The sequence below is a fragment of the Mustela putorius genome, unplaced genomic scaffold, assembly GCF_011764305.1.
Source record: "Mustela putorius furo isolate JIRA1106 unplaced genomic scaffold, ASM1176430v1.1 tig00003845_pilon_pilon_pilon, whole genome shotgun sequence".
Lineage (NCBI taxonomy): Eukaryota > Metazoa > Chordata > Mammalia > Carnivora > Mustelidae > Mustela > Mustela putorius.
Genome location: NW_025421998.1, coordinates 73,770,569 through 73,790,665, shown reverse-complemented (window position 1 = coordinate 73,790,665; position 20,097 = coordinate 73,770,569). Strand labels below are relative to the sequence as shown.

At 38.6% G+C, this 20,097-nt stretch overlaps 1 protein-coding gene across 1 annotated transcript in view; it reads right to left on the bottom strand.

Annotated features, from left to right (window-relative positions):
* Nucleotides 1–208: 208 nt before the first annotated feature.
* Nucleotides 209–20,097, bottom strand: part of MET (MET proto-oncogene, receptor tyrosine kinase) — a 112,484-nt gene continuing 92,595 nt past the window's right edge. The window contains exons 16-21 of the mRNA XM_004741918.3: nt 18,327–18,407; nt 16,265–16,446; nt 13,351–13,460; nt 12,005–12,170; nt 2,516–2,652; nt 209–2,407 (exon numbers count right to left, since the gene is read on the bottom strand). Of these exons, the coding sequence (XP_004741975.1) occupies nt 2,197–2,407; nt 2,516–2,652; nt 12,005–12,170; nt 13,351–13,460; nt 16,265–16,446; nt 18,327–18,407 (887 nt within the window). The 3' untranslated portion in view covers nt 209–2,196. The remainder of the gene's footprint in view (nt 2,408–2,515; nt 2,653–12,004; nt 12,171–13,350; nt 13,461–16,264; nt 16,447–18,326; nt 18,408–20,097) is intronic.

The window sequence follows — 20,097 nt, the reverse complement described above, 5'->3', positions numbered from 1 at the left end:
GATTTGGCAACTTGCGGCAGACCATTCTTAGAAAGACAGATCTTCCTGAGATTCAAGGATGCAGATTCCTTTAGCTGCCCAGGAATTTACTAAGGTTCTCATATATAGATGATCTTGATGCCGCCAGATGAAATCAATCTTAGACTTCCTCTGTCATTATGTAAATGGAATAGATAATCAAGCATGACTAGCAATAACCAACTCTCAGTAACAAGATGATACATTATTTTAATTGTATGATTTATCAAAACAACAACTATTAACATACAAAGTACCATTCAGCTCGACTGCAGGTAAAGGCAGTGACAAGTATCTAATGCTTAGAAGAACCACTTACTCTCACAATCTGTCCAGATGCATTAACCTAAGGACATGTTTATAAATAGCAAACATGATTTTCACATTGCATCTTTCTCAAGCATATGTACAGGTGTGTCGTCTTGTTGATGGGTTGTTTCCACAAGCTCTTTCTGTTTTTGATGCATCACTCTCTGGATATTAGTAGAGGTATTTGTTTCTGCAGAGTTTTTTGTTACCCACCATTTGCAATATTTGTGCATCAGTATCACACTTTACTCTTCTGAAACAATATTTAAATTGGATATATCTCAACCGTACAATTCCTTGTGTCTTCTGGTAAAATCCACCTCTGTCAAGGAGTATGGGTTGTAATTGCTCTCTTGCAACATCAGCCCAGCTCTACTATTGGGCTTCAGTGTAACACACCCTCTTTAGAGCCTGCTGCTTTAACCCTTGGCTTCAAGTCCTGGTGATGTAATGAGGGTGGGGTGTACTGGCAATCAGCACATTTCCTTATCACTACTTACAGCCATTGAGAACTATGCTTTTAGTAATCCAAGCCTGACATACCTTTTCTGAAATGTTCACAGTGCAGTATATTTGTGACCTAACAAATGTTTTCTTATATCATTAAAAATAAAAATTTTTATAAAAATATAATACTTTAAAAGTCTACATTGACAAAAACAGAGTATCCTGTGCCACATGCACTATACAGTAGTAAGCACAAAATCCCACAGAACAAAACATTACAAAAGTCCTGCCCAGAATAACTGTTCATCCAGGTGAAATGGCCAGAACTCTCAGTTGCTTTTATTTCCCCATAAAATATGTTTTGCTTCACACAAAGCATGTCCTAATGAAAAACTGGACTCCCCGAAAGTTTTATTATCTCCAGTTGTTTGTGAGGTGGGGAGCTGCCACCTGAGAAAGAGGCTAATATTTCCAGTTCATTGACCCTTTCTCTGCCCTACATGAGCCATGATAGGAAACAATGAACCTTTTAGTTAGATGTATTCTGCTTTAACAACATGCTGAGTTACCTTTAAAAACACCTATTGCAAATCACTTGTTTTCTTTTCAGAGTCGTCATAAAAAAAAAAAATAGACAAACGATCTAAATGTCCACAATCATCAGAACAGTATCATTCTCAGTTGATTTCTAAATGACAACTAAGTTTTTCATTGTGACTAAGCTATTTTATGAGAACCTTCTTAATGTCATCTATATACAATACATAAATGTCCCTATTAATTTATAAACACCTTTCATATCCTGCCATTTTGAAATGTTCACTGTGTTGTCTTTGGATATTTCTCCATTAAAAGGAATGTGATACAAAAATTTAAAAGGGAATGTTTGCCTAATGGGCAAATGACAACATCAGTAATAAAAAATACTAGTTACCATACAACTCATGAAAGTTCTTTGAAATACTTAAATCGCAAATGAATGGCTTGGTACTGAGGCCAGATCTGTCCCGGACTTCACCATTTCTTCTGAATTTTCTGTGACCAAGAAGTCCTCAAAATTCATTGCCTCTGTTCCTCATATGGAATCATGTAGGATCCTGATTTTTTAAAATTTCAACCTGGAATTCAGGTTTTGGCCTGAAAGCACAGGAGCATCATCACAGCTGTGGGGTTTCTGTTGGTCACTGGCCCATGGTACAAAGCTTCTGGCTCTGATGCTCTGTCAGCTGAGAAATTTGCTAGAGTCCAGTCATTTTAAATAGCAATATAAAGTCCTATAATAGTGCAATCTTGGCAAAAGCAAAAATATCTGGTGCCCTTTCAATGGCCAGGCAGTGAAAAAAAAAATTGAACAAAGTGTAGACTATTGTTTGGCAAGTTCTGTGATGCTTCTCAGAAGGGGGCTTGTGAGGTATCCATCTGTCATGTGTCCCCCTCGCCATCAATGATATCTTGTGATGACAACAGGGAAGGGTATGGAGCAACACATTTGACATTCACATAGGTAGCGTTCACATGGACGTAGTGCTCCCCAATGAAAGTAGAGAATATTGCTGATATCCTGGAGACCAGTTCAGAAAAAGATGGGCGCAGTTCAGCTTTAGGATGCCAGCACTTGAGCATCACTTCATATCTATTTCAAAAAGGAAGAAATGCTATGAGAGACATTGTAAAGGCAAGCGTTTTGGTAAAAGTCAAGAACATAGGAATGACAGAAGATTCTTTCGAAATTCCTACTTACAAGGGATCTGGGCAGTACTCGGGTTGTAGGAGCCTTCTGCCTTGCAACAAGTAAACTGTTATGTCAAAGGTATTGACATCAGGATAAGGTGGTGCTCCTCTTGTCATCAGTTCCCAGAGGAGCACGCCAAAGGACCACTAGTCAAACAATGGAAGGGAGAATCCAGGTGAGGACTGTGACCGTATGAACGTGAAAGGTGATTAGTAAGTCTTGATAACTTACTAAATTTGCCTTAGTATATTAGATTAGTAAGTCTTGATAACTTACTAAACTTGCCTTGATAACTTACTAAATTTACCTTAGTATATTCAATACTATTGGTTGTTGGTGCAAAAATTTCCTTAAAGGCAATTAGTAAGCTGTACATTTTATGATTACACCAGAATTAGATAAGGTTTAGATTATAAATAAATGCAAAGTTTTTAAAAAGAATATCTGAAGTCCACATGATGACTAAGATTTCATCTGTAGTTAGTACAGTACAGTTTCTAGGTTCTTAAAGGGTCAAAGCATTACCATGTTTCTATCCTTCTCCTTTCCAACAGTTTCACTACAAATTTACATTACTCATAAAAGAAGAAGATGAAGAAAGCTTTCCAAGATTTAAATTTGTTAAGCTTCTGAATGAATGTGAATACTCTTTTAAGAAATGTGACCATAAACAAAAAACCCAAGAAACAAAAAAGAGATGTAACCACATCTAACTGTTGATGTTAAAAGGCAAACTCTAAGTCAGTGTAAGTAGAAATCCATATTAAAAATCAGAAGTGATAAAATTGCTAGGCAAGAAGGTTCTCTATAAAACTCATTTCAATAAAATAAATGTAATTTAAAAATGTTAAAATACAAGATTGATATAAAACAGCTGTATTAGTACTTGGTAGGAATATTGTAGGGAGACAGAGAGGTTACGTGACGTGTTAGAAATTCCCCCAATAAATGTGAATTCATACCGATATAAACATTTAAGAGTTCCTAACTCTTGGGTCTTACTTGGTCTACTAAACTACACTAAGTATGCAATTTCTTGATTTAGAGCTACTCAGAATACACTAGGTCATGCATATTATCTCCTCCTGGACATGTGCCAAGGTGAGATGACACAAAGAGAGTACTTCGGCATGTGTCGGTCACCCCTGGCCAAAGACCCTGGAAATCAGCTCTTCCTTAGCAACATGTCTAGGTCACTCACAGACTAAGAACCATATGGGGGTTGAAATGAGGCCCTGAGATAAAGGAGGTTTGGAGGGAAAGGAGAACACAGACCAGATAGGCAGATCAGGAAAATCGAACATTGAAAGGCAAGTGCAGCTTCTAGCATTCAGCCAGGAGAATAAAGCATGTCTATTTGAACAATACCACAGTCTGAAAGAAACTAGGTAGATATTGTAGTTGCTGATACAAATCTCCATTAATGGTGATTTTGTTTGCCCAAGTGCAAGAACTCTTTAAGGCCACTGACTACCTTGATTTAAATAGAGAAAATACTCTTTCCCAGGTGGGAACTAGATAACTTTGCTGTCCCCTGAAGTCTCTCAAAATCTGAGTTTCCAAAGACTGAAAATCTTTATGAGTCACTTCTGACAACTTCACTGTGTTAACCTTTAAGTTCCAGAATTTGCATTAAAATTTAAATCAGTTTAACAGGTATCTACTGATAGTTGGTGCACAGGTAGGTTACTGTCCAAGTTACTAGATGGGCCTAAGGTTGATTTAACAGGGTTAAATCACTGTCACATATAACCAACTGTCATATAGAACAGTAAGACAGAATACCTAACACAGAGCAATAATAGAAAAGAGGTACAAATGCTGTGAAAAGTCGGAGATAATAGTGGGGTCCTGAGAAAGGCTTCAGAAAAAAGGCAACAATAAAGCAGATTTGGAAGAATGGGGAGCATTTGTTTTCCAAGTACATAGAATGTGAGGACAGGAAGAGTGTTCTGGATGGAGCGAATGGGCCCAGTGGTGAGAGAACAATAGGTCACTCTGCTTGATGTGTGGAGGGGAGGTACACCAGGGATGGATAAGGTTGAAACGGACCCTGTTGTGGGGGTTTCTGAATGCTGAAAGTGGGTTAAGATGAAATGGATGAGGCGTGCAGTTGAGCTCCCTGACCTACCTGTAAATACTACACTTTAGACAAATAGGAGAAGCCCATTCACATTAGAAGATTGCTGGAGGGAGTGTTCTGAACAAGAATAGGTGAGGGGTGCTACTGCATCTTGGCAACATGGAGTCCAATGAAACTAAACTACCAAATTAGGGTATATAAGCCAGGAACAGCCGTCATGTCCTTTAAGAAAAGATTATTTTATTTAATCCTTACAACAACCCTGTAATGTATTTGGTTTTGTAGATGCTTTAAGGATGAGGAAACCAAAGTTTTGAGAGGCTGATTACTTGTCTGTGATTAGGTCTCCTAACCTATAGCCTAGGATGTAGGTGGGTCTAGTGGCAAATTCACAAAAACGGGGGCAGAGCTGGGTAAATTCCTGAGGAATTACGGGATTGGGCACTGTCTGGGAATCAGAGGAGGGTTGGAAGAGTCAGGGGATAGGAGTAGTGAAAGAGAGAGGCAGCTTGCAGGGAAAGCACAGTACTGCCTACAATAGCTTGGGACTGACAAGGTAGTGAAGGAAGAGAATGAAGCTGACCTAGAAGAGAGAGAGGCTGGGGGTGAGGAAGGGAGAGAAAGAAGGAGAAACAAAGAAGGGGAAAGGGAGAAGGGGAGGAAGAAAGAGAGGGAGAGGTAAGTGCACTGTGCATTAGGAATGATGGAAAGAAGTCAGTTTTAGTTTCTAGACAGGAGAGCTCTGCCATTCATGTTTACTGTGTGGATGGACCAGCCCTTCTGAATATCTGAGCACTAGCAGTGGGCTTGTCTGAAGAATCTCTGCTTAACTTTATCAAAGGTGAAGATGGAAGAAGTTATTAGACATGAGAAACAACGTCATAAAAAGTGATAGAAAGTGACATAGCTGAGTGTGCAAGGAATGGAGACAGCCAGCTTTGAGGAATAAAGATTGGGTAAACTGAGATAGAACACATTTTGTAAAAAACCCACAACTGATTAAAAAATGGATAAATTCATAAAATTTTATCAACTGATAAACTGATAACATTTTCAATAAAATTTAAAACTTCTGCTCTTTGAAAGATACCAGTAAAAAAAATGAAAAGGCAAGGCACAGACTAGAAAAATATATTTGCAAAAACATGTATCTGATAACATGTGCCTGTAATCCAAAATATATAAGGAACTCTTAACAACTCGATAATAAAGAAACTGGGGAAAAAATCAAATACTTAAAAAAAATGGGGAAAGGACTTGAGCACACACTTCACTAAAGGAGACAGAAGGATGGTAAATTAGCACAAGAAAAGATGCGTAATGTTATTAGTCATTTGGGAAATATGAATTGAAAAGAAAATGAGACACCACTACAGCCTACTAGAATGGCTAAAACTCCCAAACTGACAATGCCAAGTGCAGGTGAGGATGCTGAACAACTACAACTCTTACATATTACTGTTAGGAATATAAAATGATATAGGTACTGTGGCAAACAGTAGCCAGTTTCTTATAAAGTTAAATACACACTTATCTTACAACCCGGTAATCCTACTTTACCCGAAAGAAATAAACCTTCACACACAAAACCTTTAAGCAAATGTTTAGCAATAGTAACTATGTATAAGAACTGCTTTAAACTGGAAAGAATGCAAATGTCCTTCAAATTGGTGAAGGGATAAACAAAATGTGGAATATCTGTACAATGGAATACCACTCAGAAGTAAAAAGGAATGACTTACTCTGTTGTGAAAAACGGTATGGAGATTCCTCAAAAAATTAAAAATAGAAATGACTGAAAAAAACACTACCATATGATCCAGCAATCTTCTGGGTACATATTCAAAGGAAATGAAATCAGCATCTTGAGATATTTTCACACACATGTTCATAGCTACATTATTCACCATAGCCCAGAGATGGAGGCAACCCTAATGCCTATCAACAGATGAATAAAGAATATGTGGTATATACATATAATCTAATATTCTTTTTTTTTTTTTAAGATTTTATTTATTTATTTGACAGACAGAGATCGTAAGTAGGCAGAGAGGCAGGCAGAGAGAGAGAGGAGGAAGCAGGCTCCCTGCTGAGCAGAGAGCCCGATGCGGGGCTCGATCCCAGGACCCTGGGATCACGACCTGAGCCGAAGGCAGCGGCTTAACCACTGAGCCACCCAGGCGCCCCATATAATCTAATATTCTTTAGCTTAAAAAAAATCCTGTCAGATGCTACATCAGTGGATCTTGAGAACATTATGCTAAATGAAATAAACCAGTCTCAAAAAGAACAATTACCACATGACTCCACTTGTATGAGGTATCTAAAGTAGTCAAGCTCTTAGAAACACATAGGCTGTCAGGAGGGGGGAAAGGGGAGTTATTCAATGGGTACAGAGTTTCAGTTTTGCAAGATGAAGAAGTTGTACAGATCGGTTGTACAACAACATGTATCTAGTTAACACTACAGCACCATACACTTAAAAATAGTTGAGATGGTCAATTTCCTCTTCTGTGTTATTTGACACAATTTAAAAAAAAAGGGAGAACATCTAGACACACTGATACTACTGATACAACATGGATAACTCACATGCATTATGCTAAGTGAAAGGAGACAGATTCAAAGGCTATCTACTATATGACTCCATTTATAGGACACCTAGGAAAGGTAAAACTGTAGAGACACGAAACAGACCAGTGCTTTCTAGGCCCTAGGGATAGGCTAGGGGTTGACTACAAAGGGCACTGATAGAACAGTTCTATATCTTGGCTGTGGTGGTGATGTTCACACAACTGTAGGCATTCTTCAGAACTTGATGGACCATACATTAAAAAGTAGAGTTGGTATATTGCATAATGAGGATGCCATTAATAGAAATAAAGAAGTGAAGAACTGATAGTTGGCAGGAAAGAACTGGACTTTGAACAGGGTAACTTTGTGATGCTGATGAAAACAATCCAGGAAGAGAGATTCAAAGGCAATTATAGAATGGTTGAAATGTTGAGGGAGGTTGATACATAAAGACCTCTCTCCACCCAAGGAAATTCCAGAGTGACAGTTGCATGTAGGATGTGAGAGAAAGAAGAGAAACCATCAAATCTGAAGAAAACATAACCCAGAAGCAAAAGGGAAACCAGATGGTACAGTGTCCCAGAAACCAGAGGAGGAGAACATTTTGGGAAGGAAGAGTTTGACACTGTTAAGTGCTGACATGGGGTGAAAGAGCTTGCTGATTGAACAACCGAGGAGTCAATACTGACGCTGATGGCTGCACTCTGTACAAGAATGGGTATGAGAAACTGCGGAGGGACACTTCTACCTGGTTTGAATGGGCTTCAAGAGAATTTCAGATTTTAGCTGAACTCCATTTGGACATTTGTGAGAAAGTGGACCTTTCCATAAGCAGGCAAGTTTTTGCTTATAGGAAGCTCTCTATGTACAAGCTTATCACATGCTTTTGAAAATGTTCCATGTCAACATTCAAAAGATTGTGCTATCTTGGAAATTAAAGCTAATACAAATTTGTCCATGCAGTCAATAACCATTTGCCAAAGCAGCACTGCACGTGGATTACCCTTGTTCCCCCTTTATGTAGTAGAATACAACATCTTTCAATGAGAGGGAAAGAGACATAGCACTTTGTATCTATAGAAGCCTCCATAAATTTCCAGTCAGGTATCAGAGTGACAGTTGCTGTCTGAGAAGTGCTGGCCTCTGTGTTGTGTGTACGTGTGTGGAGGTAGTAATGTGTGTGTGGGCTTGTCTAAAAGCTCAGAATCGCAACTCTTACCTTAAACATTTAAGATTTCATCAGATTCTTTTTTTTGTTTTGTCTTAAAAGTTTTGCTGAGATGTTATTTATGTATTATAAAACTTGCCATTTTTTAGTGTGGGTCAATGATGTGTAATGTACTTATTTGTGTGGCAATTGTCACAATTCGGTTTTTAAAAAATATTTTTAAAAATATTTTATTTATTTATTTGATGGAGACATAGAGAACAAGCAGGGGTAGCAGCAGGCAGAGAGAGAAGCAGGCTTCCCGCTGAGCAGGGAGCCCGATGCGAGACTTGATCCTAGGACCCTGGGATCATGACCTGAGCTGAAGGCAGCTGCTTAACTGACAGAACCACCCAGACACCCTAAAAGATTTATTTATTTTAGAGAGAGAGAGAGAGAGAAAGAACTTCAAGCAGGTTCCCCACTGAGCATGGAGTCTGAGGCCAGGCTGGATCTCATGACCCTGAGATCATTACCTGAGCCAAAAATCAAGAGTTGGCTGCTTACCAGACTGAGTCACCAAGACAGCCCCACGATTCAGTTTTTAGATGAATTCCAGTATCCCAGAAAGTTCCCCATGCGTGTTTTTAGTCAATCTTTGCTCTTGCCCTCAGACCCAGGCAACCCTTGATCTATATTTTTTGTCTGTCTAGATTTGCCTCTTTCTAGAAATTTCATATAAATTGAATCATTCAATATACAATCTTTTGAGTCTGTCTTCTTTTGCTGGACCTAATAGCTTTGAGGTTTATCCATGTTATAGCAGGCATTAGTTCCCTTATAGTGCTGAATGGTATTATTCCATTGTGTGGAAATGACATGTTTTACTTATCCATTCACCAGCTGATGGACATTAGGATTGCTCCTTTTTTTTTTCTTATTATGAATACTACTATTATGAACATTCATGTTCAAGTCTTTGTGTGGGCACATGTTTCCATGTGCTTATTGCTAGCTATTCATATATCTCTTTGATAAAAGGTCTATTCAAATCTTTTGTCTATTTAAAAAATTTGAGTTATTTTGTCTTATTGAGTTGTAAGGGTCGGTCTGGTTCTTAATGGCAGACAAACAGTCCGGATGGAACGTATACTCTTTGAGGACAGGTTAATTCTCCCTACCTTATACCTTCACCTGCCACCATCACTAACATGTTCTGAGCCTACTTCTTTAGCACTCATTTCTTTGATCTCTTTCAGAATCTTTCAGGATCAAAATCCCAGGTGTTATACTCTAGCATGTACTATTACATTCTCTCATTAATCGTAGCCACTCCGAAGTCCCATCCCTCCACCAGGTCCTGCAACACATTTATTAAAAACAACTCCCAGTCACTCAACTTAGTCTTTAATGTCTTCCCCACTTCCTCAGGAACTGAAACTCTGCTTTCACTCGAAGACCACAGTGTCTTTGAAACCTGCTGACTCACTGGGAGGAGGGTAGATGACTTCTTGCTTCCCAATGCCACACTCAGATCTCTGTCCCCTGTCACCTCTTAACAGCTGCCAGCCCTTTCTCTTCTGAAGTCTATGCTCTCCATTATTATTATTTTTTGCCTACCTTGTTTGCTGATGTTGCCAGTTTACATTTTTTCCCTTTTCAATTCTTATCTTCAAGGACTGAAAATTCATATTTCTCTACCTCTATACATCACAGTCCTCTTGACTTACTACGAGCAAATAGAGTAAGAATACTCTCTATCCCATTCAACACCTAGGCTCCTCAACCCACTCTAGAACTCCAAATCATTCAAATCACTCAGTTTTCAAGGCTGTTTTTGTGTACTAAATAGCACTGGATCCTGATGAGAATACCCCATTTCTTCCTGAAACTTTCTCTTCCTCTGGCCCTCATGACAGCCTCTTCTAGGTCTCCTACCTCTCTGCTTTTCTCCTTCATTTCCTATGCATAGGTTCTCCTGAATAATTGTTTTTGGCCGCTAAAAAGTCTAGTTCTACCCGTGACCTCTGCTATGGAATTAACTGTGGACCCTCTACCCCCATTCATATATTGAAACTCTAATTCTCAGAGTGAGTGATGGTATTAGGAGGTGGGGACTCTGGGAGATAATTAATTTAGATGAAGGTGGAACCCTCCAGATGGCATTGGTGCCCTCATGAGAGGAGATACTGGAAGCTTACTCTTGCTCTTTCTCCTGCATGAGGACACAGTGCAAGCCAGGAAGCAGGCTTTCGCCAGAACCCGACCATGCTGGCACCGTGATCTCACACTTGTAGCCTCCAGAACTGTGAGAAATAAATGTCTATTGTTTAAGCTACCCAGTCTGTGGTATTTTGTTATGGCAGCCCGAGTTGAATAACATAACTAATTAGGCTGTACAAGCTGCAGAGCCACATTTCCAAATGCCTAATGGACATTTCTGCTTGGATATCTCACTCCCAAGTCAGACTCAGTAAGTTCAAGCCTCAACTGGTATTTTCCCCCCTCATCCAGCTTTTACTCCTTTGCTTCACATACGTGTTATTGCATTAGCATATAACTTTGCTAATTTTTGACTTTTATCAATTTCTTGCTATGTATTGTTGTTATTACCTCTGAGATGCTTTCCCTTCCATCTCTTTTCTGTTCTACATTTTCTGTATTATTTCAAGTTCTTTCTGAAATTTCATCTGCCTGCATCTACTCCTCTCAGAACACCTTACAGAATAAAGAAAGACTACAGTATTGTCTGATTACACTTTAATGTTTCCACATGGCCAGAGAAGAAATTCCAGACTCCCTAGTTCGCTTTCCAAGAACCATGATCTAGTATGAATATATTTTTCCCAGTTTATCCTTAGAACTTCCCCCTGTGCCTTCTATTTTTGTCAAATCATCCACTGCTTACTGTTTCCTTAGAACTTTAAAAATGCATATACTTTCCTGCCCCTTGGCCTCCCCTGGATTAGTAACCATTTCACTGCCCATTTTGTCCTCCTTTAAGGCCTATACCAAGCACCACCTCCTCTATGAGCTGGAAGGGAAGTAAGGAATCTGGCTGCCCACCAGAATCTCTCCCACCCTCAGGTCTCAGTGCATGCCTTTTGAAGCTTGTTCTATGCGAGGATGATCTTTGTAGATAAAAAAGGGCATGTTTCTAGATCTCTCTTTTTTTTAAAAGTAGACTGCCCGCCCAACATGAGGCCTGAACTTACCACCTGACCCTGAGCCAGCCAGGCACCAAGAAGGGCACATTTCTAGCTGGGTGCAGGAATAATGCCCTCACTGCTAGGCTTGTCTCAGGTATGGCTTTCAGAGTTCTCGAGGTGCATTTTAGCTGCTTTTGAGCGATGAGTGGCTGCACTAACCCCAAGTCTACTTTGTGTGACAGTTATTGACGGACATGCCTTCTCTTCCCTGCCGAGTCAAAGTTCCTGGAGTACAGACTTCAGGCCTGGTTCAGCTCTGGGCTTCCTAAGGACCTAGCATGGTGTGCTGCTAGACAAATGTTTTTTGATAAACGAATGGATTTATGAAAACAGACTATGGGTTAGACAATCAAGGTGATTTATACTTATGAAGAAACTGAAACAAAAGTTTTCCTTTTGTGAAAAAATAAAATAGCCATAAAACTACTAAGAATGTTGGGTATGATAGTAAAAGAGGAGAAGGCCAGGGATGATCAGTACATTACCACATCTGACTTGGTGGTAAACTTCTGAGTTTGCAGACTTTCTAAAGCCATCCACTTCACGGGCAGCTTGGCACCTGTTTTGTTGTGTACACTATAGTATTCTTTATCATACATGTCTCTGGCAAGACCAAAATCAGCAACCTTGACAGTGAATTTTTCATCCAGCCTATGGAAAGAACAAAAATTATTACTGGTGGCTGAAACAGGATAATTTACAGTGATGCTGAATATCTACAGGTCAGAACAATAGCTTCATATCTGAAATCCATAACTTTTGCAGAGTCATTAACACTAAATTACAACAGAATTCTTGAATGAAAATGCTCACCATTTTTATTACAAATTCAACAGGTCAAGGAAAGAGATCAATGAATGATGTGGTATAAGAAAATCCCTTTTGCTTTAATGGTGGTAAAGTTGGTCCTCCCCCTCCTAGTTTTCCTTGTTGCTAAATCAAGGATGCTAACTGACTCCCCCTAGCAATTGCAGATCTCTGCTTGTTATTTTACTAGTAATACTCAGCTTCTACGGGGGAGATATGACAGAGGACTTTTACTCTGCTTTTTCTTTCTCAGATGGGCTAGGTTATTACATAAAACTCATATATCCCACCACTGTGTAACAGAGAAATAGGATACATAGTAAATCCTCTAACAAAAACAGCAAGGCTCAACAAAAACCAATTTCCGCTATCTGAGGCTATGTATCCTTTGTTTAAGCTGGCTTTTATGTAGTTATATTGACCAAAACCAAGGTAGGAAATTAATAGCACAGCTCTCTCATTCACACATACCATAAGTCATGAATCAGTGCTATGTGAGGAAAGCACTGAATCCATTACAAACTGTTGATTGTTGAGTTATACAGCCCAGGCAGCCAGACACAAATAAAGCTCTTTGTATATTCATTCCCAAATACCATTTTTGGTATGGCTTCTGCAGGCTGACTTCAAATCCAGTCTTAGGAAGTTGCAATATGTTGGTATTTTTGTTACCAGCCCTCTCCTTTTCACTGTAAAATGCTGAAGATCAAATTCTCCCTCCCAAACACTAATGCAGTGTGAAACCACAACATTGGGGGCTACTGGTGGGAAGGGAAAAGAATAGCAAAAGCACAGAACAGCTGTTTAAGACCCCCTCTGGAGAACTCCTTTTAAATTCTCCATTTGATAAAGCCTGAAAGCCCCGCCTACCTCCCCAGTGCTTACATATCAGATTTAAAACTATAACGGATATAAAGGACTTTTGCATAAGAACAGAAAACATCCTAACTAGTCTTCAACAGTGGGAAACAGATTCCTCTTTGTCACTTAATTTGGACCGTGGGCCAGAGATTCTTATACTTACATACAGTTTCTTGCAGCCAAGTCTCTGTGGACAAACTTTTTGCTTGCAAGATATTTCATGCCTTTGGCTACTTGAAGACCAAAGCCAATAAGATCTTTTACAGTTGGGTTCTGCAATCAAAGGGAATAGAAAACAAATTTAGCCAAGTATCTGATGATCTAGCTATGATCTCAGAATTCTGAAATGTTTATAAAAATTATTTTGTTTCAACAGTAACTTGTGCCTTGTTGAGGGCAGCAATCGTTTATTAGATATTTATTATTTGCAAAGCACCAGGCTAGATGCTTTTGTGAATTTTGGCTAATCCTTATACACTTCTGTAGGATGGATTCCATTTTTCAGATGGGGAAATGAAGTGCTTTAAAGTTATTCTGGTATGGTGGGGCCAATAGATGGAAGACCACTGCCATTGAAAAGATAGCTAATTACTCACAATTCCCAAAGGAATGGGGCAAGCCATGCCAAGCAAGGCCACAGAAGAAAGCACCACCAGGGTTTGTCTAGGAAGCAGAGGGAGCAAGGGGAAAACACAGGCAAGAGGTTGTTTTGTGGTTTCTGAGGGAGGGTAAGCAGATTTAGGACTGGGTAGTTTGAATAATTTCAGCAGGTTCTGGGTTGTAGGGATTATCTGCAGTTGTCTGGTACCTGGCCCTGAACAGGTGGATAGTGTCTCAGAATGTGAGAGTTCTTTAAAGGAGGTGATTGGGGTATGGGCTCTGGATTGGTTGGTTTGCTTCTGAAAGAAGGAAGTTAAGTTGTTTACTATTTTTTGGAATTTGCTAGTTCTGGGAAAAGCAAGCCCTCCAAAGTCAGCAAGGGACCAGAAGTCAGAGCATTAGAGATATACAAGGTTAACCTAAAATTTGTTTGGAACCATAAAAGACCCCGAATAGCCAAAGCAATTTTGAAAAAGAAAAGCAAAGCTGGAGACATCATGATTCCGGACTTCAAGCTCTATTACAAAGCTATAGTGATTGAGACAGCATGGTACTGGCACAAAAACAGACACATAGATCAATGGAACCGAATAGAAAACTCAGAAATGGACCCACAGCTGTATGGTCAACCAATCTGTGACAAAGCAGAAAAGAATATCCAATGGAAAAAAGACAGTCTCTTCAACAAATGGTGTTAGGAAAACCGGACAGCCACATGCAGAAGGATGAAACCGGACCACTTTCTTTCTTTTTTTTTTAGATTTTATTTATTTAACAGAGAGACACAGTGAGAGAGGGAACGCAAGCAGGGCGAGTGGGTGAGGGAGAAGCAGGTTTCCCACTGAGCACGGAGCTAGATGCAGGGCGCAATCCCAGGCCCCTGCCATTATGACCTGAACCATCCAGGTGCCCCTGAATCACCTTCTTATACTATACACAAAAATAAACTCAAAGATAAAACACCTAAATGTGAAATAGGAAACCATCAAAATCCTAGAGGAGAACATAGGCAGCGAGCTCTTTGACTTTGGCCACAGCAACTTCTTACTGATATGTCTCAGGAAGTAACAGAAACAAAAGAAAAATGAACTATTCGGACTTCATCAAGATAAAAAGCTACTATACAGCAAAGGAAACAATCAACAAAACTAAGAGGCAACCAATGGAATGGTAGAAGATATTTGCAAGTGACATATTGGATTAAGAACTGGTATCCAAAAATCTATAAAAACTTAACCAAACTCATCATCCCCACATAAATAATCCAGTTAAGAAATGGGCAGAAGACATTAGCAGACATTTTTGCAGAGAAGACATACAAATGGCTAAAAGGCATATGAAAACATGCTCAACATCACTCATCATCAGGGAAATACAAATCAAAGCTACAATGAGATCCCTCCTTACACCTGTTGGAACAGGTAAAATTAACAACACTGTAAACAACAGATGTTAGTGAGGATGCGGAGAAAAAAGGAACCCACTTACACTGTGGGTGGGAATGCAAACTGGTGCAGCCACTCTGGGAAACAGTATGGAGGTTCCTCAAAAAGTTAAAAGTAGAACTATCCTATGACCCAGTGATTGCAATACTAGGTATTTATCCAAAATTTATTTATTATTTACTGGGTATATGTATCTAAGGTACAAAAAATACTGATTTGAAGGGGTACATGCATCTGATGTTTACAACAGCATTATCAACAACAGCCAAATAAAGGAAAGAGCCTAAATATTCTTTTACACACACACACACACACACACACACACGAATATTACTCAGCCATTAAAAAGAATGAAATTTGCCATTTGCCTTATGCAGATCTCCATGTGGATGGAACTAGAATATATTATGCTAAGTGAAAGAAGTCAATCAGAGAAAGATAAGTACCCTATGATTTTACTCACATGAGGAATTTAAGAAATGAAACAGATGACATTAGGGCAAAAAGCTGAAGCTGATGAGAAGTGGCATATGTGGCTATGTGGCAGAAAGTGTTCCAGGCAGATGGAACAGCAAATGCACAGGTCCTGAGTTAGGAGAGTGGGTGGTAAGTTTGAAGAATACTAAGGGACTCATTTGTAATTAATTCTTCATTGTTTTGTCTTCTGGAGTTAAAACTCCATGTGGGTTGAAGCTCATTCTGCCTCTGTGCTTTGCTGTTTCTGGCACATGGTAGGGACTAAAAAATGATTAAATATACCTATCAGAGGGATGGTAGATCAAGGCAGCTTGCAGGACAGGTAAGAATCACTGTCCCTGGGAAACCCTTCTAGGTACCACTATCTTTCCACCAGGATAGGGGATCTTGAGGTGCAACTGAATTGAGTCAGGCCCTATATATCTGAATGATAGAAACAATTTACATGTGTTTCTTTAACTAAATGCTTTTAAAAAGGTTCAAAACAGGAACATTTTGGAAGACTGGCTGGCTGACAGGTAGTTTACCAGTTAGTAAGCTTGGTAATATACTTACATGAGTTTCATTTCTAATGAAATTTCGAAGATCTCCATGTTTCATGTACGGTAGGACCACCAGTGGAGACCCCTCACTTCGAAGGCAGATTCCCAAGAGTGAAAGCACATTTGGATGACTGAAGTCTTTCATGATGATTCCCTCCGTCAGAAATTGGGAAACTTCGCCTATGTCAGTGATTCCTGAGAAATTCAGCAGTGGAGACATTAACTTCATTATGGACCAATAAATAATTCGTCAAGTTCAGATAGGAAGAGTTACAGAAAGTAAAACCACATGGATGAATCTTGTCCTGACACCCCATCCTCAGAGTGTTTTTTTATAATACATTTGAGTAAAAGATGTCACCCTGTAATGTGCCTTCAAGTCACCCCCAAACTCTAGCAGTTAATTTGTCTCATACAGAAAAAGAAGAGGGAAGTAGGCCAGTCCATTTCTGCTGTGGCTGTCTAGGGCAAGGGTCCGCAAACTTCTATAAAAAGCCAGAGAGTAAATATTTTTGGGCTTTGTGGGCCATATGGCCTCTGTCGCAAATACTCAACTCTTCCAGGGTAGTGCAAAAGCAGCCACAGACAATTATCTATGAAACAGTCACTGGACCATAGTTTTCTGGTCCCTGGAATAGTGGGGTTTGAAGACCAATTGTCATACAGTATCTAAATAGACTTTTCTGGTATAACATTTTCTAATCATGTCCAGATAGAGATCCTGAGGGCCTTATCCACTAGTCAGCATTGATGAAAGGTTAATGACCTTTAATTTATTAATCTGACTAGTACAAGTGTCAGTGATGATTGAGATTATATATATATATATATGTATATATATATATAATTTTTTTTTTTTAACAAAGCAATGCATTCTGAGACCTGGAAGTCCTCAGGTATTTGGAAGAGAGATTATGTGGATGGGAGAGAGATGAACACACACCAGGGACAAACAGGGATTTCCTGATGTTAGAATTGTTCTGAGTACAATGAGCACTGGTACCATTTTGTGAGGCAGATTTACTGATAATCCTTTACAGTTTATAGTTAGGTTTCATATAAACTGTCCCTTTAATTACGTTGTGGTCAGACTTCCAACAAAATCAACCATATAGAACACTGTTCAGCATAGGGACTTATGTAAAAAAGGTTGGAAAACTTCTGTCAATAACATATTTTAGAAGAAAACCTTTTATTTGTGCACCAACAGCTTATTAATTCTGATAAAAATTTGTACTATAGCTGGTTAACACTTTTCAGGCTACTGCAAATTGTAAGCAGAAATTTAGCAATATAAGTAGAAAAAGCAAACACTGACTTGATGTGTGAGACCTGCCAGCAAAGGTGGAGCCAGGAAAGTTCTAGTAGGATGAGTACATGGAGTTGTACAAGATTTATGACTCAATTATGGCTCCAGGTCATCAATAATCTTAATATGCATTAATATCTGGAGGCATTCCCTGTTTCTTAAACAGAGTATACATTCCATTTAATGAAGATTTTCTCAATAACATCTAAAATTTAAAAAAATTCTAGCATTAAAAGAGGTAAAATATGTATATTGTATATGTAGAATACCTTATTCCCCCCAAAAGGCAGATTAATGAGATATTGCCACATTTACGATTTCTCAGTTTCTGCCTACATATTTTTCTCCTATTTGTCTTTTTTCATTTTTAAGTCTTTTTAATGAAAGTTGTGGTAAAAAAATAATTATAGTAATTCTTTTCGGTAAAATGAGTCATTACTGCAGGATGTGCCAACATGGCTCCAATAGTTTCCATAAATGTCACTTGCAAAACAAATATTTTAAGCCAAACACAGTTAAATGACACTCAGTTCATCCAAGAACATCATTTCACCAAACTCTTATTTATGAGGGCTCTGAGAAATAATTTCTGAGGAAATATTTCAATAAGAATTTAGACGAACCAAATTTTCAGGATTAGACTCCTAATTCCAGCAGTAGCTGATTTTTCCACAAGGGAAAGTATAAATCAACATTTTATTATGAACTACTTAATAGTTAGTAAACCATGAAAGTGTACTCCATTGTTAAATTAAGTATCACTTACGATTCAAGGATTTCACAGCACAGTGAATTTTCTTGTCATCATTGTCCAACAAAGTCCCGTGATATACACACCCAAAATGTCCTACATGAAAGGGAATTTGGTTAGTGTTACATTACATTTATTTTTTATTTTTTTAAAAAAGATTTTTTTATTTATTTGACAGAGAGACCTCACAAGTAGGTTAGAGGCAGGCAGAGAGAGAGAGAGAAGCAGGCTCCTTGGTGAGTAGAGAGCCCGATGCAGGACTCGATCCCAGGACCCTGAGATCATGACCTGAGTGGAAGGCAGAGGCTTAACCCATTGAGTCACCCAGGCACCCAGTATTACATTACTTTTAATTAGGCAATTATCACTTGAAAAGCCCTTTATGGTTTTTATTTCCTTCTTTTTCCTACATGGCAAGAAAATACATTGTTTCTTATACTTTTGATTATTAGTACCACTGTGTATGTTTATAAAATATGTAGATGTAAGGTATTTTATCCTAAGATATAAACAATATGCTTATTCAGTACATGGTAAAAAAATTTAGGTGATATAACTGTCACTAAAGGCTAATACAGCAAAATATTCAACCACAGTGGACACTGAACACAAGAGTAACATCTGCCTTATAAAATAAATTTATTATTTCGGGGGCAGCTGGGTGGCTAAACTGGTTATGCATCCTGACTCCTGATTTCAGCTCAGGTCATAATCTCAGGGTCATTAGACTAAGCCGTGCATTGGGCTCTTGCTGACCGCAGAATTTGTTTACGATTCTCTCTCTCTCTCTCTCTGACCCTCCCCACTGTGCACACTTGCATGCTCTTTCTCTAAATTAAATAAATAAGTCTTAAAAAAAGAAATTCATTATTTTTAAGGATCAAATAATATCTTTAAAAAGTGAAAATAAAGTTTTATCTCCCGAAGAAATACAATAAAAGAAGCTCCCTCTATTCCAGTAAACTAAACTGAAATAAAAATGTCACCATTAGAAATAAGATTAGCATTATAGAATACGGATTTTCCCCATTAGTCACCGGTTAATACGTAATCCAGGTTGGCAGAAACTGAAAGCCAACTGCCCAAATGAAGCAAATTCAGTCTGAATCATTTCATCTAGTTCTCTCTGGCTTTAGCCACATCACTTTCCAATGGTAGCCTTTCATCTAGTGGCAGTAATTTTCCCCAGTGGTGCCAAATGTCTGGTAGCTGTGTAAGTCACTCATTAATTAGTTCATCCATCCAGCCAAGATTCCCTGAGTTCCTAGTATGTGTCAGGCATTAGCTTACCCTTTTAATGTAAAGATGAATAAAATAAAACCTATGCTCTTGAGGGTTCATTTTCTACTGGGAAAAATATAGAAATAATACTTAATATTTACAGAATCACTAATGGTTACTACTTCCTAAGAGAAATAATTGACATTTTAGCCCCTTTACTGATGAAAATTAAAAATTCTAATTTTATAATGTATAGAATTAGAACATAATTGGGGAGGCCACATTACCTAAAACTGGCTCAATTTCTGGGATTTATAGGCTAGAAATAGAACTGTATATTACTCTGATGTAAAACAGGTTAACAGTGCAACTACTATTCGGGAAAGGAAACATGCTAAGCATTAAAATCTGGAATTTGTTGTAGAAGAATGTGTGGATGCTATCACAGGAAAATGGGAAAGCTGTGTGTTCATCGAAGGCAGACTGTCCCATCAGCTTCTATTGCACCACGCTGGCAGATGCCTGCTACCTTTTGCAGCACATATAGAATAAAAAAGATCAGAGG